Source organism: Lepidochelys kempii, chromosome 1 (genome assembly GCF_965140285.1).
Source record: "Lepidochelys kempii isolate rLepKem1 chromosome 1, rLepKem1.hap1, whole genome shotgun sequence".
In the NCBI taxonomy this organism is placed as follows: Eukaryota; Metazoa; Chordata; order Testudines; family Cheloniidae; genus Lepidochelys; species Lepidochelys kempii.
Genome location: NC_136380.1, coordinates 191,993,383 through 192,006,680, shown reverse-complemented (window position 1 = coordinate 192,006,680; position 13,298 = coordinate 191,993,383). Strand labels below are relative to the sequence as shown.

General features: G+C 38.7%; 1 protein-coding gene across 1 annotated transcript in view; it reads left to right on the top strand.

Moving 5' to 3' along the window:
- Positions 1-6,556, top strand: part of ZNF654 (zinc finger protein 654) — a 59,187-nt gene extending 52,631 nt beyond the window's left edge. Inside the window, exons 8-9 of the mRNA XM_073305704.2 lie at positions 2,786-5,084; positions 5,474-6,556. Coding sequence (XP_073161805.2) covers positions 2,786-5,084; positions 5,474-5,481 — 2,307 coding nt within the window. The 3' untranslated portion in view covers positions 5,482-6,556. The remainder of the gene's footprint in view (positions 1-2,785; positions 5,085-5,473) is intronic.
- Positions 6,557-13,298: the final 6,742 nt, after the last annotated feature.

Sequence of the window (13,298 nt, the reverse complement as noted above, 5' to 3'; positions counted from 1 at the left end):
TGCTGCTCCATTGCAGCAAAGGGGGAAAGAAGGGATAGCTAGACAACATTAATTTCAAATTAAGTCAAGACCCAAAAAACTAGCTAAAAGAACTTCTGGGTACTTCATATGACCCTGAGTTCCCTTGTCCATTGTTGTGGTTTTACAAATGCACTTTTTCCTATTATTTAAATTGTTTTTCTCTCCTATTTCTATAGGGTTAGGAGGAGCCCACATAAATAAAAGAGGAAATTGACACAACGTAATGTTGCCATTTCTAATAAATAAATGCACAAAGTAAACAAACTAGAAAAAGAAAAATTACTTGTTTTCTAATTTAATTACTGTTCTCATAATCTTAAGTGTTGTAACGATAGTAACATGCTTTCATGCAGAAATCAGATACCTTTAAGAGTTCCTTCCGCAACAGCCACTCTACAATAAGCTATAATAGGATACTACAATACAATAGGTGTCAATAGATCAATACAAGTAACTTATCTGTAGCACACGGAGGGGAGTTAAACTTCCAGTGATCTAAATGATCAAAGCATCTGTGGACTTACAAAAGAAAATGGGAATGAAAACATTGTAGACTTATATTTCTCACCGAGAAGATGGGTTTGGCTGATTTCTTTCGTATTCGATCAATTAGATCAAGATTAGTAGAAGATCATTTTGCAGTATTTTTGTTGGGTTTTCTTCATTGTGGCTGAGCTTCAGTTGTCATTTTGATTAAATAGTATCTTCCATAGAATTGTTTACCGCTTGGATTAAATGTACCACCATTTATTGTTAATGGCTTTCACTGGGCCTCTCATATCTGTCCTGTGTCGGTTGGCATCCTAATTCCAGAAGAGCACATCTGCTAAATCTTTTTGAAGTACTTTCCCAAGCAAGCTGTATATATTTACCATTTAGGAGGCGAATAGAGGTTTTTGAATGGTCTCTAGGCAGGTGTTATCCGTTAAATCAGTAGTTGCCAAACTATCGTCCCATCCACTACAAGTGGCTGCTACAGCACTTGCTGGTGGTCTGCAAACACCTGGCTGGTTACATGGTGCTGTTTTCATTGTTTGTATTAAAAGGAGCTAAAAATACTCTAAATGCTTTTCTAATATTCCTTTGCAATGTAAGCAATTGCTGCAGTTGGCAGAGGGATGTTACTTGTTTGCTGGTGGGAGAGCTGATGACCCAGGCAATCTCAAATGAGAGAAAGTGTGATCTATGAGGCAGCCTCTACTAAGACAAGTCCCACCCTATGTACATTTGAGACCCCTTGAATTAAGAAACTGACATGATTAATTGTAGCCTTGTTATTGGCAATATATCTGCTGAAGAATTGGACTATTTAATGTGGTATTACTTACCTTTGGCTAAACAAGGTTCTATGCAGAAGACATGGTAAACTTAGTTGGTTCTCTGCCTTCTTGTCTGTAGCCAAGGTATAGATCTATTTCTTTTAACATGAATCTTGAGTTTGTATGATAGTGGCAGTGTCCTGAGGGATTATTAATCAAGCCTGGATCCTGGAAAAAAGAAAGTTCTACAAGCTCTTTGCAAAAGAGCTAATAGAGTAAACCAAGATGCTAAAACCCATTGTATTTCAGACACTCATTTGATGGCGTTTGGTACCAGGTTCAGCCTGTACTTGTCCTATATGCTTTCCCATGTCTCACAGAAGTTTGTAATAAAGTGCAGCATTGCTCATCCTAATGTGCCAAATAGCTCAAATTCCACATCTAGTATCTGACTAACTTTACAGCTGACAGCAGATTTTATAGTAGTGGAAATGTATTCGGCATTCTGAGACTTAGGTGGATGAAGAGTGTAATCATTTTTTTCACTTGAACCATAGTAAACCTATTTTGTTAATGTTACAGTATAGTTATACACAAGTGAAACAACTCTATTATGTTCACCATGTCTTGACTCTAAGTAAAAATACTCCAAAAAATATCCCTGATGGTTAGGTTAATCTAGTACTGCTCTGTTAGTAAGATTTAACTAAACACTTAAGTGCCATTTAGATTTTTAAATGCCCCAACAAATATGTGAATATGTATGTACTTGTTAATACAGAGATATTGAAGATGTATGCAACATATAGTTATAATAAAAGCTTGTTCCCAAATTTTTCCTTTATCAAAATATCTTATATCTCAGATAGGAGGAATTTTCAGAAACACATGTTAATTATAAATTTCACTTAAGGGCCTAGTTTAAATTTCAAGTGATTAGTATTTTTCAGGATGATAGCTCACCATTTCTGAAATATCAGGCCATTGTGATAAGTCAAGTTGGGCACCCAAAATCACTTGTCACCTTTGAAAAGTTTTGTAGTTTTCATTTTTTATGCAGTACAAGTTAAATGAGTCAAGATGGAGACCAATTTAGAGAGCCCAAGCTTCAGCAAACCTTAACCAAAACACTGCTGTCTCTTTGACTACAGAAGTGTGCAATACAAAAGTATCTGAAGCTTTGTTGACAGCACTAGATATGCAGCCTGCAGTGCAAACCAAATGTTATGCTCAGCATAGCTGTAGTTTATTTTATTGCTTTATTTATATTAAATTTTATTTAATTTAATAAAATCTGCTTTTGGAGGACTTGGCAACTAAGATGCCTTCTGAATTCTGCTTAGCTTTGAAATATTTTAAAACAAAGTTATGTTGAAATTCAAGTATTGTTTTAGAACTGAATTTTTGTTGCTCCTGCTTTATTTTGCATTCAAACATGCCTCTGTCGCAAGCCAACAATAAAAGCAGGGGATGATGTATAATTAATCTTCATTTCTTTTCTGCAGGTTGGAGAAGATGGTTTGCAGATTTGTGTTGAAATATGTGGATGTGCTCTGCAGTTGGACCTTCGTGATGATCCAATCATGAAATGTCTCATATATAAAACGATTGCTCACTTTTTGCCAAATGACTTGGAGATACTCCGAATTTGTGCGCTGTCTATCTTTTTTCTTGAGCGCACCTTAGAATCATATTACACTGTTGAACATCTATATAAATGTGCAGATGAAGAGTATAATGAGCACACTAGTTCTGTTCAGAACCGTGTACGTTTTGAATTGCTTCCAATTTTGAAGAAAGGTTTGTTTTTTGATCCTGAGTTTTGGAATTTTTTGATGATCAAGCAGAATTGTTTATCACTGTTGGGGGATAAAGCATCTGTTGGCTTAGGTGAAAGTACACTGGAAAATTCTATTGCTAATACAGAGAAGCCGACGCAACATCAGGATTTGAGTGAAGAAGTTGTCTCTTTAACAGATCTAAGTAATGGGGAGCTTGACCCTGAAGACCCCTCTGAAGCCCAATCTAAAGGTCATGCCAGAAAGAACCATGCAGCTCTTGGAGCATCCAAAATAGATCATAATGTACCAAGACACCGTTGTGCGTTATGCAACAGGGAATTTCTTGGTGGTCACATTGTGAGGCATGCACAGGCTCACCAGAAAAAGGGCAGTTTTTCATGTGTAATATGCTGTAGGAAATTCAGGCAAAGAGGAATCATGCTGAAGCACTTAAGGAATCATGTCAAGAAAATACAAAGACAGCATCTTGCTGCTACCCATAACGATGATCAGGAAACCCCTGCTTTAAGTGAAGTAAATTGCTCTCATGCATCTGTCTCTTTTGAAAATGGGAATTTTAACTGTTCTAAAGATAATGAACCAGAGGCTGCAGTAGTTCCGAGTACTGATACAGAAGTACAAAACCTTGACCAGGAATTGGATGTGGCTGAAAATCATATAAGCGAACAGGATAATGTTATTGAAAATGGCAGTTGTGACAACTGTTTAAATAACACTCCTGAACCTTTAACTACGGAGAGTTTGCCTGAGGGTGGCGATAGCCCGAGTCAAGAGTCTCCTATACTTCACAAAGTAAATGGAGCTCTGTGCTCTCAAAAGGATCTGGATGTTATGGATCAAGAAGGTAACTTCAAGTGCCCTGCCAACAGTTGCATTCGAGTGTTTAAAAAGATAAGATTCCTCAATAAACATGCAAGAAAAGCTCACCCAACTGATCTGAAGGTGCAGCAGCATATAATGAAGTGGAATAAAGGAAAATGTCGGTTCTGTCAGAGAAAGTTTGCAGATTCTCAGCATTTCATAGACCACCTGAAGCGACACGTATATCCAAATGTTTACTTTTGTTTACATTTTAACTGTAATCAGAGATTTAAGCTGGCCACTGAGCTTGTGGAGCATACAAAAAGTCATAGTGTGTTTAAAGCTCAGTGCAATTTTGCAGAGTGCTGTGAGCTTTTTGAAGAGCTTCCTTTGCTGTATGAACATGAGGCTCAGCATTATTTAAACAAAACAGAGTGTTCTGAAGTAAATGAAAAAAATTCATCAGCTGCGCTATCAGAGTCACTTTGTGGTTTTCAAGAAAAAGATGCATCTAGTAGTGAAAAAGAAGCTGTAGATTTACCAGTTCCAACTTGGAAGGCAAGGAAAGACTCTACAGAACCAAAGACATATATCCAGAGTATGGAGAAGAAAGCATACAATGTAATTCAGAATGGGAGTGAAAATTCATCTGATGTTACTGCTACAGTTTTAAGCTTGATAGACCAAAAGATGCCTATAGTACAGCCAAATTCTGAAAACTGTAATGTTCGTGACCAACTGGTCAATGGGCACATGGAACTAGAGCAGACTTGTTCAGCTTCATCAGATGCAGCTTTGGACAGAGTGGCAGATGAAACAAGGACAGAAAATGGGTCAATACCAGTTTTACAGAACTGCAATGATATACCACAAAACAATACTGCTGCAGTCTCTCAGTCACCTTCCAAACCAAATCAGACAACTGAAAATACTTCATATGGCTTAATTGTGACAAAACCATATGTTAGACCGTTGCCTCCAAGTTACCTTGATGAACGATACATTAGCATGCCAAAACGTAGAAAAACTGTCACTGATAAAATAGATGCCCATTCTGAGCAAGATAAAGCTTGTAGCAAATCAGCAGAAAGATTTAGATGTGGGAACTGCCTGACCATCTACTGTAACTCAGAAGCACTTGAGGCTCACCTTGCACAAAAGAAATGTCAGACGCTCTTTGGATTCGATTCAGATGATGAAAGTAAGTCTTACAATGCTTCTAGATGCATACATTTAGAGATAGAAACTAACAGAGAAATGGTCCTTGGAAACAGTCAGGCTTCAAGACAGAGCAGATTTAAAAAAAGACATTGAGTGGTAATGACCTGAATAAAAACCAAGTATTTTAATAAACCAGAAGATAAACTCAGTCAAACTAAGTGTTTAGGAAAAGAAACGAGAGTTGAAAATCAGCCAGACAGCTTTGATGAGAGAGCATTCAGACAAGATAGACTTGGGTAGTTTAATCTATGCGTTTTCTACTTGCATGTTCAAAACTAGGCATGTTGACAAACTCAAGCAAAATTCCAATTTAAAGCACCATTTGCATGGGAACAAAATGAAACCTAACAAACTTAATCTATTTTACAGGTGCCTGATTAAATGTTGCGGGAAGATGTATCAATTGAGGAGTGGTGTGAGAAAACACTACACGAAGAAGCATCAGTTTGCTGTTTCCCAGATGGCCTTAATCATAAAGCAGACTCAGATTACTAAAGAAAAATGTGACCTTGATAAAAGACAAAGCACATTTTCGAGATAGAACTCACACAGGAATAGTAGGAGCTGTGCAGGTTTTGAGTCCAGAAAGGTTGCTACAAACTCCCCAAAGTACCAGTTATCCAGAAAGCCCCATGAATTCTCAGTGTATGATCAAAGAACAGCAGCACAGTGTGTCTGGCATGAGCGCTTAAGAAAAATAAAACACTCAGCTGAGCAGGCCGAGAAGAGAAGTGGCTGTTGCCTTAGAGAAGAAACACCACTGTAACCTGTTCACCGGATTAAAAAGTTTTGATGAGAGACCCTTCCTATCCATGCATGTTCAGAGGGTGTCACTCCACATTATTAAAAAGATTTAATTTAAAGAAACATTACATTTATTTTCATGGTATGGATAAAAATTTGATAGAGGAAATGGACATTCTTTTTTCAAAGTTTGTGTCTTTAACGAAAACTCACGGAGGTCATTTAATAAACTTGTGTTCAGAATCCAAAATGAAGAGTGGAGAGAGAAGTCTAAGATGGACAGTGTGTTCCAATAGCCAGGAAGTTAAAACACAGAATATAGAGTCTGATATTAGATATATCAGCTGTACAAGACACAATTCAGATGCACTTAAAAGCCCACTTAAAGTATAGGGCAAAACTACACATACTGACTTTTTGGAAATGTTAAATAAAAAGTCCATTACAGGCACTGTGAGATTTAACACAAGGCGTACGTGTACGGCAGCTGCTGGTACTAACCCATACAGATTGAGGCTAAAAAATAATGTATGCCCGGAGTGAAGAAAGATGAATTTGAACTGGAGTATAGCGTTAAAATAATATCCAAATATAAAGGTCCTTTAATTCTTAGTATGACTGATGGATAAAATTTAATAGAGATGCTTTTCTCTCAAAAATGTGAGTTAAATGAAGATAGAACAACAGAGAACAAAGCAAAGAATGTCAGTTATTAGCAAAAATAGATCAGGAAGAAACTTCTGTACCCACTCAGCATCCCTCAGTGATCAGCACTGAGTTTTGATTTACCATGTAATGTTGCTGGTAAAAGTGGCATCCAGAATGAGTCTGTAAGGATGGAAAGTTTCAATATGTTGCCTAACAGACCTAAAGACACACAAAACAAAAAGGTATTTCTGAGTTTTACTCATGAGGGTATTCTGCGCCAAAAATTCTGTGCCAAAAAATTAAAAATTCTGCACACAATATATTAATGTTCTGCAAATTTCATTTGTGAAATAAATGTGGAGGCTCCAGCATGGCATTGGGGAGCACAGGCCACTGGCTGCACGGAGGTGGAAGATCACTGTGCAGCTCCCCCTCCACCCCAGGATACGGACTTGGCGATGAGGCTGCGCCCACCCGTAACGTAGTGCAAGGACAGGACCTGCCCCAGAAACAGCCCAGGGCCCTGTCTCTCTGTGCCAGGTGCACCAGGTGTGGGCAGGCAGACTCAGCCAGGCAGGATCCAAGTGTGGAGGGCCTTAGTGTGTGGGGATCCAGATTTGGGTTGAAAGGTTTCTGGGTGCGGACAGCTCAGTGGGGGATCCGGGTGTGGAAGAGATCTGGATGCACAGGGGCTTCTTGGAGGGTTCTGGGTGCAACAGTAATGGGACTCTGCCGGGGGGACCGGGTGAAGGTGGTTGGGGCTCAGTGGAGGGGGGTCTGGGTGTGGGGAGGGAATAGAACTTAGCAGGAGGGTTTTGGTGTGGGAGGCTGAGGAGGGGGTCCAGATGCTGGGGGAGTGGAGCTCAGTGGGGTGGGGATCCAGCTGTTGGTGGTTCGTCTAGGTGCAGAGGGAGTGGGTTCTGGGGTGGGAGGTTTGGCGGGAGGGTCTGGGTATGAGGGGGTCTGGATGCATAGGAGTTGAGTGGATGGGGCAGTCGCAGCTCCCTGTATAGTTAACCTCCCCTTTCCCCCATCTGAGGAACGATGGGCTCAGGAAGCGCAGCGGGGAGAGTTTTCAGAGCTTCCTACAGCCAGGGGAGAAATTGGGGGTGGGTCTGACATGGCCCCAGATGCCATGCAGGGTAAGAGGAAGTCCCGTCCTCCCCAACCCAGCTGGGACTAGCAGCTGAGCCCAACGCAGGGTAGGCGCCACCAGCCGGGGCTTCCCCAGTCCTGCCCCCTGCCCCACAGTGATTTACCTTTCTGCTGGCTGCCCTGGGCACCCAAAACATATTGCTAGGCAGGGTCTCATGATTGCTCTTTTTGCTTCCCTGTGAGAGAGTCATTTTTCTGCAGGGAAGCAAAGAAATCTGCAGGGGACATAAATTCTGTGCATGCGCAGAGGCACAGAATTCCCCCAGGAGTAGAGTTTTCATCAAAGGAGAATGTTGCAAGTGCTCAGATTTTCAACTGCAATGAAAAATTACGCACTCACTATGCTACCTTGTTTTGTAAATTACACAAACTATATGTTTATTTCAGACCCTGCTTGGTGCTGTTAACTAAAAGGTTGGGTACATTCAGAGAGGCAGAAGCTATCCTTGATAAAAACAGGAGGCATGAGTCAGATTTTCACAGTAACCTAGGACAATACAGAAGGGCTTTCCCAGCTCAGTTAGTTTGCTCGTTGAGTGATTCATCACAATATGTGTACAGTACAGTAAGGCAGTTGGCTCACTTACTCAACAGATTATATGAGAATTGATACCACTTAAAAATATGGATACAGGATCTGTTCATTGTAGCAACAACTCACATTTGCAAACACAGAAAGGTTTCATTGTAAAGTATGCTGTTCTGACACTTGAAACACTATAGTTGAAAAATGACTCTGCTAGTAATCCTCTGTAAAATCAAATAGATGTTCATATAACTTCTCCTTCCTTTTCCCCTTGCTTAGGGGAAAAAAGAATGCTAACTCAGATTCTTACTTCTTGAATCCTAGAAAATGGTTCTCTAACTTGGGTTTGGCCAAAAGTAAAAGGGTATAAAATTATGATCACAGGTATGTGTGCATTACATTAATACCAATGACTGGGGCACTTCTAGAAAGATCTGCATGACATTTGAGGCACCAAAGAATGCATTTTTTGTTTCATATTTAAAAGATAAAGTGCATCGTGTATAAAATTTTTTAGGTTTTTTTTAAATAAGTGAAACTAAGGAAACAAGTCAGTCAAATGTATTTCCATACTTATCTACTGTAAAGTTTTTACCCAACTAACTTTTAAGAACCTGGTTATCTTCTTTAGAATATTCCCAGGCTCATCTTTGTTTTTTAGCTTCAGTTTTAGCTTAAATACATCTGGAAAAAATAAAGGTTATTTTAGAGTATTAAATGATAAAAACTTGAAAACTTGGTCAGTAGATTTAAAAAAAAAAAAAAGTATTAAATCTTTAAGTGTACTTAATCTTTGATGCTTTTTCGCCAGTACTAAAGCGCCGTGTGTTGCTTCAAAAACACGATAGGGATTTGTATTTTCTTGGTTTAAAGTGTGTAGTTTATGTGCATCTATGCACATGCATAAACTGTGACCATAATTTTTCTACCTGTTAAACTCATTTTTGTTTAAAGATGCTTGTGTTGCGCACACAAGTCTTTATATCACATGTGTTCAGTATATATAATTTTGAAAAATCTAGATTATTTCACTTAGGCAAACGCTTAAAGGAGTAAGTGGCAGGTAACTTCTTGAAGTACAGATTTTCGTTCAAAAGACATGTTGTCCCTTCTGTAAAATGTTACCTGTTGGCATACTCAGTTGAAGTATTAAGCAACTACAATTTGAAAATAAAATATTTCTAATGTGTGGGATTATTATACATGCTTTATGGGATTCAGAGACATTTAAGACACCATCCTAAATTGAGTTGGCAATTTTTAGGGTTTAAAAAAGTTCCAAATCTAGGATTTGTTTTTTTCCAACACTAAGTGTCATATTGTGTAATATAAAATACACTTACTCCAACATTGATAAATTATTTTGATCCAGCAAAGAATGTGTGTAACTTTAAGCATGCAGATAGTCCCATTGAAGTTAATGGCAGTATTGATGTGCTTAAAGTTATTCATGCACTTAAGTGCTTTGCTGGATCAAGGTCAGTGTGCTTTTTGTGCAGATTATCGTATTTTAATCATCTTCCTCCAAGTGGACTAAACTTGGTTTGACTTGGCAGTTAGCTTTTTAGAGCTCATCTGTTACTACTTGAACACTCCATTATAAAGGTCATGTAAATTCTGATTTTCAAAAGTTGCTGCTTGATAGGCACCCTCCACAAATAATTGTGCTAAGTGGGTTGAAAATGGTCATATCTGTGGGGAAAGGTTACTGGTACTTGGGTTATTTAGCCATATTCATTTAAAAAAAAACCTATAAATTGTATAGTTTGGATAATTTATAACATTAAACTTGTGATTTTAATATCACAATGAAGGTTCAGCTGTACTCATTTACTTGTATTGTTTAACATCAGTGGTATGGATGAAAGACTTTTAAGGGGTAGTATTGTTTTTTTTAATTTATTTGGTACTGTATAACACCTTTCTGACTAAATGCAGTGTATGCATTTTGGGACTCTGTTAATTTGTAAAAGCTATTAAAGGTTCAGCAAGAAAGGAAATTAGTGCTTCCTTGTTGAATGTTAAATTATTTTACTTTTCATTTATATAAGAGTACAAATTAAAACTGAGCCATCAAACTGCAATAAATCAACAGTAGTGTTTCATTTTAAAAAACTTTTTGTACTGTACATAGATTTGTTCAATAAAACATTGTCTTTGTTGTTAATATTAAGTGAGCTTGTGATCTCTTCGGGAATGTGCCTGATAAAATTATTTGACCACAGTATCTAGCATTACTTGGCACGCAGTGTGATACTATATTGTATAACATCCATACAAAACTAAATTGGCACTCCTCAGTCTGTCTGTGGCAGCTGTTCTCAAACTGTGGGTTGGGATCCCAAAGTGGGTCGCAACCCCCTTTGAATGGGGTCGCCAGGGCTGGCTTAGACTTGCTACCCAGGGGCTGAAGCCCTTGAGCTTCAGCTTTGCGCCTCCCCACCCACCCAGAGGGGTGAAGCTCAGGCTTTGGCCCCCTGACCTGGGGTAGTGGGGTTCTGGCAGGCTCAGGTTTTGGTCCCCCTCCTGGGATCATAAAGTAATTTTTGTTGACAGAAGAGGGTTGCGGTGTAATGAAGTTTGAGAACCCCTGGTCGATGGGATGGTGTACACTAGGAACTTATCAGCCTAGCTTTGTGTGTCAGGGGGTGTGAAAAATCTACACCCCGTGAGGTAATTATGCTAACCGAACCCCCAGTGTAGACTTGCTAAATCAATGGTAGAATTCTTCTGTTGACCTCACTACAATCTCTTGGGGATGCAGATTAACTACAGCAATGGGAGAACCCTTCCCTACCCGGTTGTGAGTGTCTACATTGAAGCACTTATATGTGCAAACACAAGATTTGGATTAGAGTATATTGTGCAAGTACAAACCAAACTTGTGGCATATAGAAGTGAAAAGTGGTGATATGGAGAATGTGTTGGGGCTTTTTGTTTGGTGTTTACAAGTCATATACCTCTCAGATTACCTGTGTGATATTATCCTGCCTGAGTGCATAGAGTTGAATCAAAAGGGTTGTTAAATGAACCTAACAGAAATGACAAAATAATGAAAAATGGATAAGAATCCTTGAGGAAAAACATGGGGAAAGGGTTTATTGGCGAATGCCAATTATTTGGCTCCATCCAGAATAGAATGGCTTACTTCTCCCATGGCTAAGCCTAGGATCAAAGAGGATCCAAAACCTTGAAGGTTCCTTTGGGAAGTGTATGTGTGGCTGGTGGGGCAGGGCTTAGCTGCTCAGTGAGTAGGTGAGAGCTGACAAGCATGCAGAGCATCACACATACGCATACTTCTTCCAGTTAGAGATGGACGTAGCTGGTCTGGATGAAACATATTAACGTTTACAATAAAAGATTAAGGATTAGGTAAGGGGAATCATGCACGTAGACTTTTGTTTTAACTTTTTGCTCTGCATGCTGTGTATATTTAGGTGAAGATTTAAATAATGCTTGGTTTTAAAGAAGCTGGTTTTTGTCACTTTAAACAACCACAGTCACAGGATTCTGAAGAAGAAAATTTACAGATGTCATACTCATTTGGGCCAGTCATATTAACATAGTTGTGAAATGGGGGATGCAGCCAAGATATCCAGTGGTAGGGTTGCATATTTCCATCTAGAGAGGTGCAGGAAGCCAAGTTTGTCACCAGACGCTTGCGCTTGAGGAACAAAAACGGACTAAGGTGCAGCTTGCCTGGTAACTGAATACTAAATGAGGGAGAGTGGGTCAACATAGGTTAACCAGTAGGACAAATGAATAAGATTTGACATGTAGGTAGGGAAAGAATTATACACCCGAGAGAATGAATCCTGAGATATTAATAAATAGCCTTGAAATTAAATCGGTTGCAATGAAAGGCTGTTTCAGCAGGCAAGGCTATTGAAAAGCCATGATCTGTTCCCCACTGTGAAGAAAAGCCAGTTTTTAAAGAGCATTGGTAATGTACAGGAAAGTAAGAGATTGAGGATTTGGAGGCAAATGGGAGAATCTTTTAGAGTAGATCTTTCCATTAATGCTGTGAAATAGAAAGGAAGTCAGTATAGATATCCAAGAATGGGAGCAGGGTATTTACATTCTTTGCATGTGTACAAAGGAAGTTACTCAAACTCATGTCTTTACAGAGTTTGTCTGAAGACCAGAGGAAGGCTTGAATAACCAGTCTCAGAAAAGGGCTACCAAAGTGTTTCATATGGGCTATGTTCTGGAGACAGACATGCCCATGACCTATTCAGATGGCTGCATGATAGTTTGGATGATTTTACTATAGGGAAAATAACTTGCTTTCATGGCTCCCTAATAGTCTGTGTTTAAATTTTCCCCTGGTAAAGGTAGTCTTGCTGATTCTTGCTTATAGAGTTTATTCTAGGTTCTATCCCATTCTTTAAACAAAGTAGTCTCTTGTGGTGGGAAAATGGGTAAGTATTTAACTAGCTTAGTCTAACACTGCTACTGACCTATTCATGAGAATGCAAAACTAGGAAAATGCAACTTGAAGCAGGCTTGGAAAACAAAAGCATCTGAAGAACAAACACTAAAGTAATAACTAAAGTAATAAAGGTTAGCAAAATTAACTGGAATATTTCCTCTTGAAGTTCTAATCTCCAAATTATCTCACCCACTCTTTTGTCTACAAAAATGAAAATGATCTTGTTGTGTGTTTGAATTTAATAAGGATTGGAGATTGTCAAACAGGCTCAAATGGAATTATTTAATCAGATTATTAATCAAAGATTAATGAGCACAATACAGAACGCAGAAAGAAGACCTACTTTACCAAGTCCTGTAGATAAAGAGAAGTTAGTTTGTTCCCTTCCTCTGTATGTGGTGGACAGTATTCATTTTCCAAACTAACTTTCCAATCCTCTTTCCTTTTATAAGGTATGAGACAAACTCCTTTTCTGAGGGGAAAAATAGTTTCCCATGATTTAATTTCACCATGTATACTGTTTTTCTAATTACTTATCGAATTTCTTTTATGATCCTCTGTTTACCTGCTTGAGTAAAAAAGGGGAATCTACAATTCAGTTATTACTAACAGCTGCGCCAAACAACAGTTAGAGTTAAATATCTTTCAAGGGTCATAACCATTATAAAACCCATCTGTAATAACAAGTT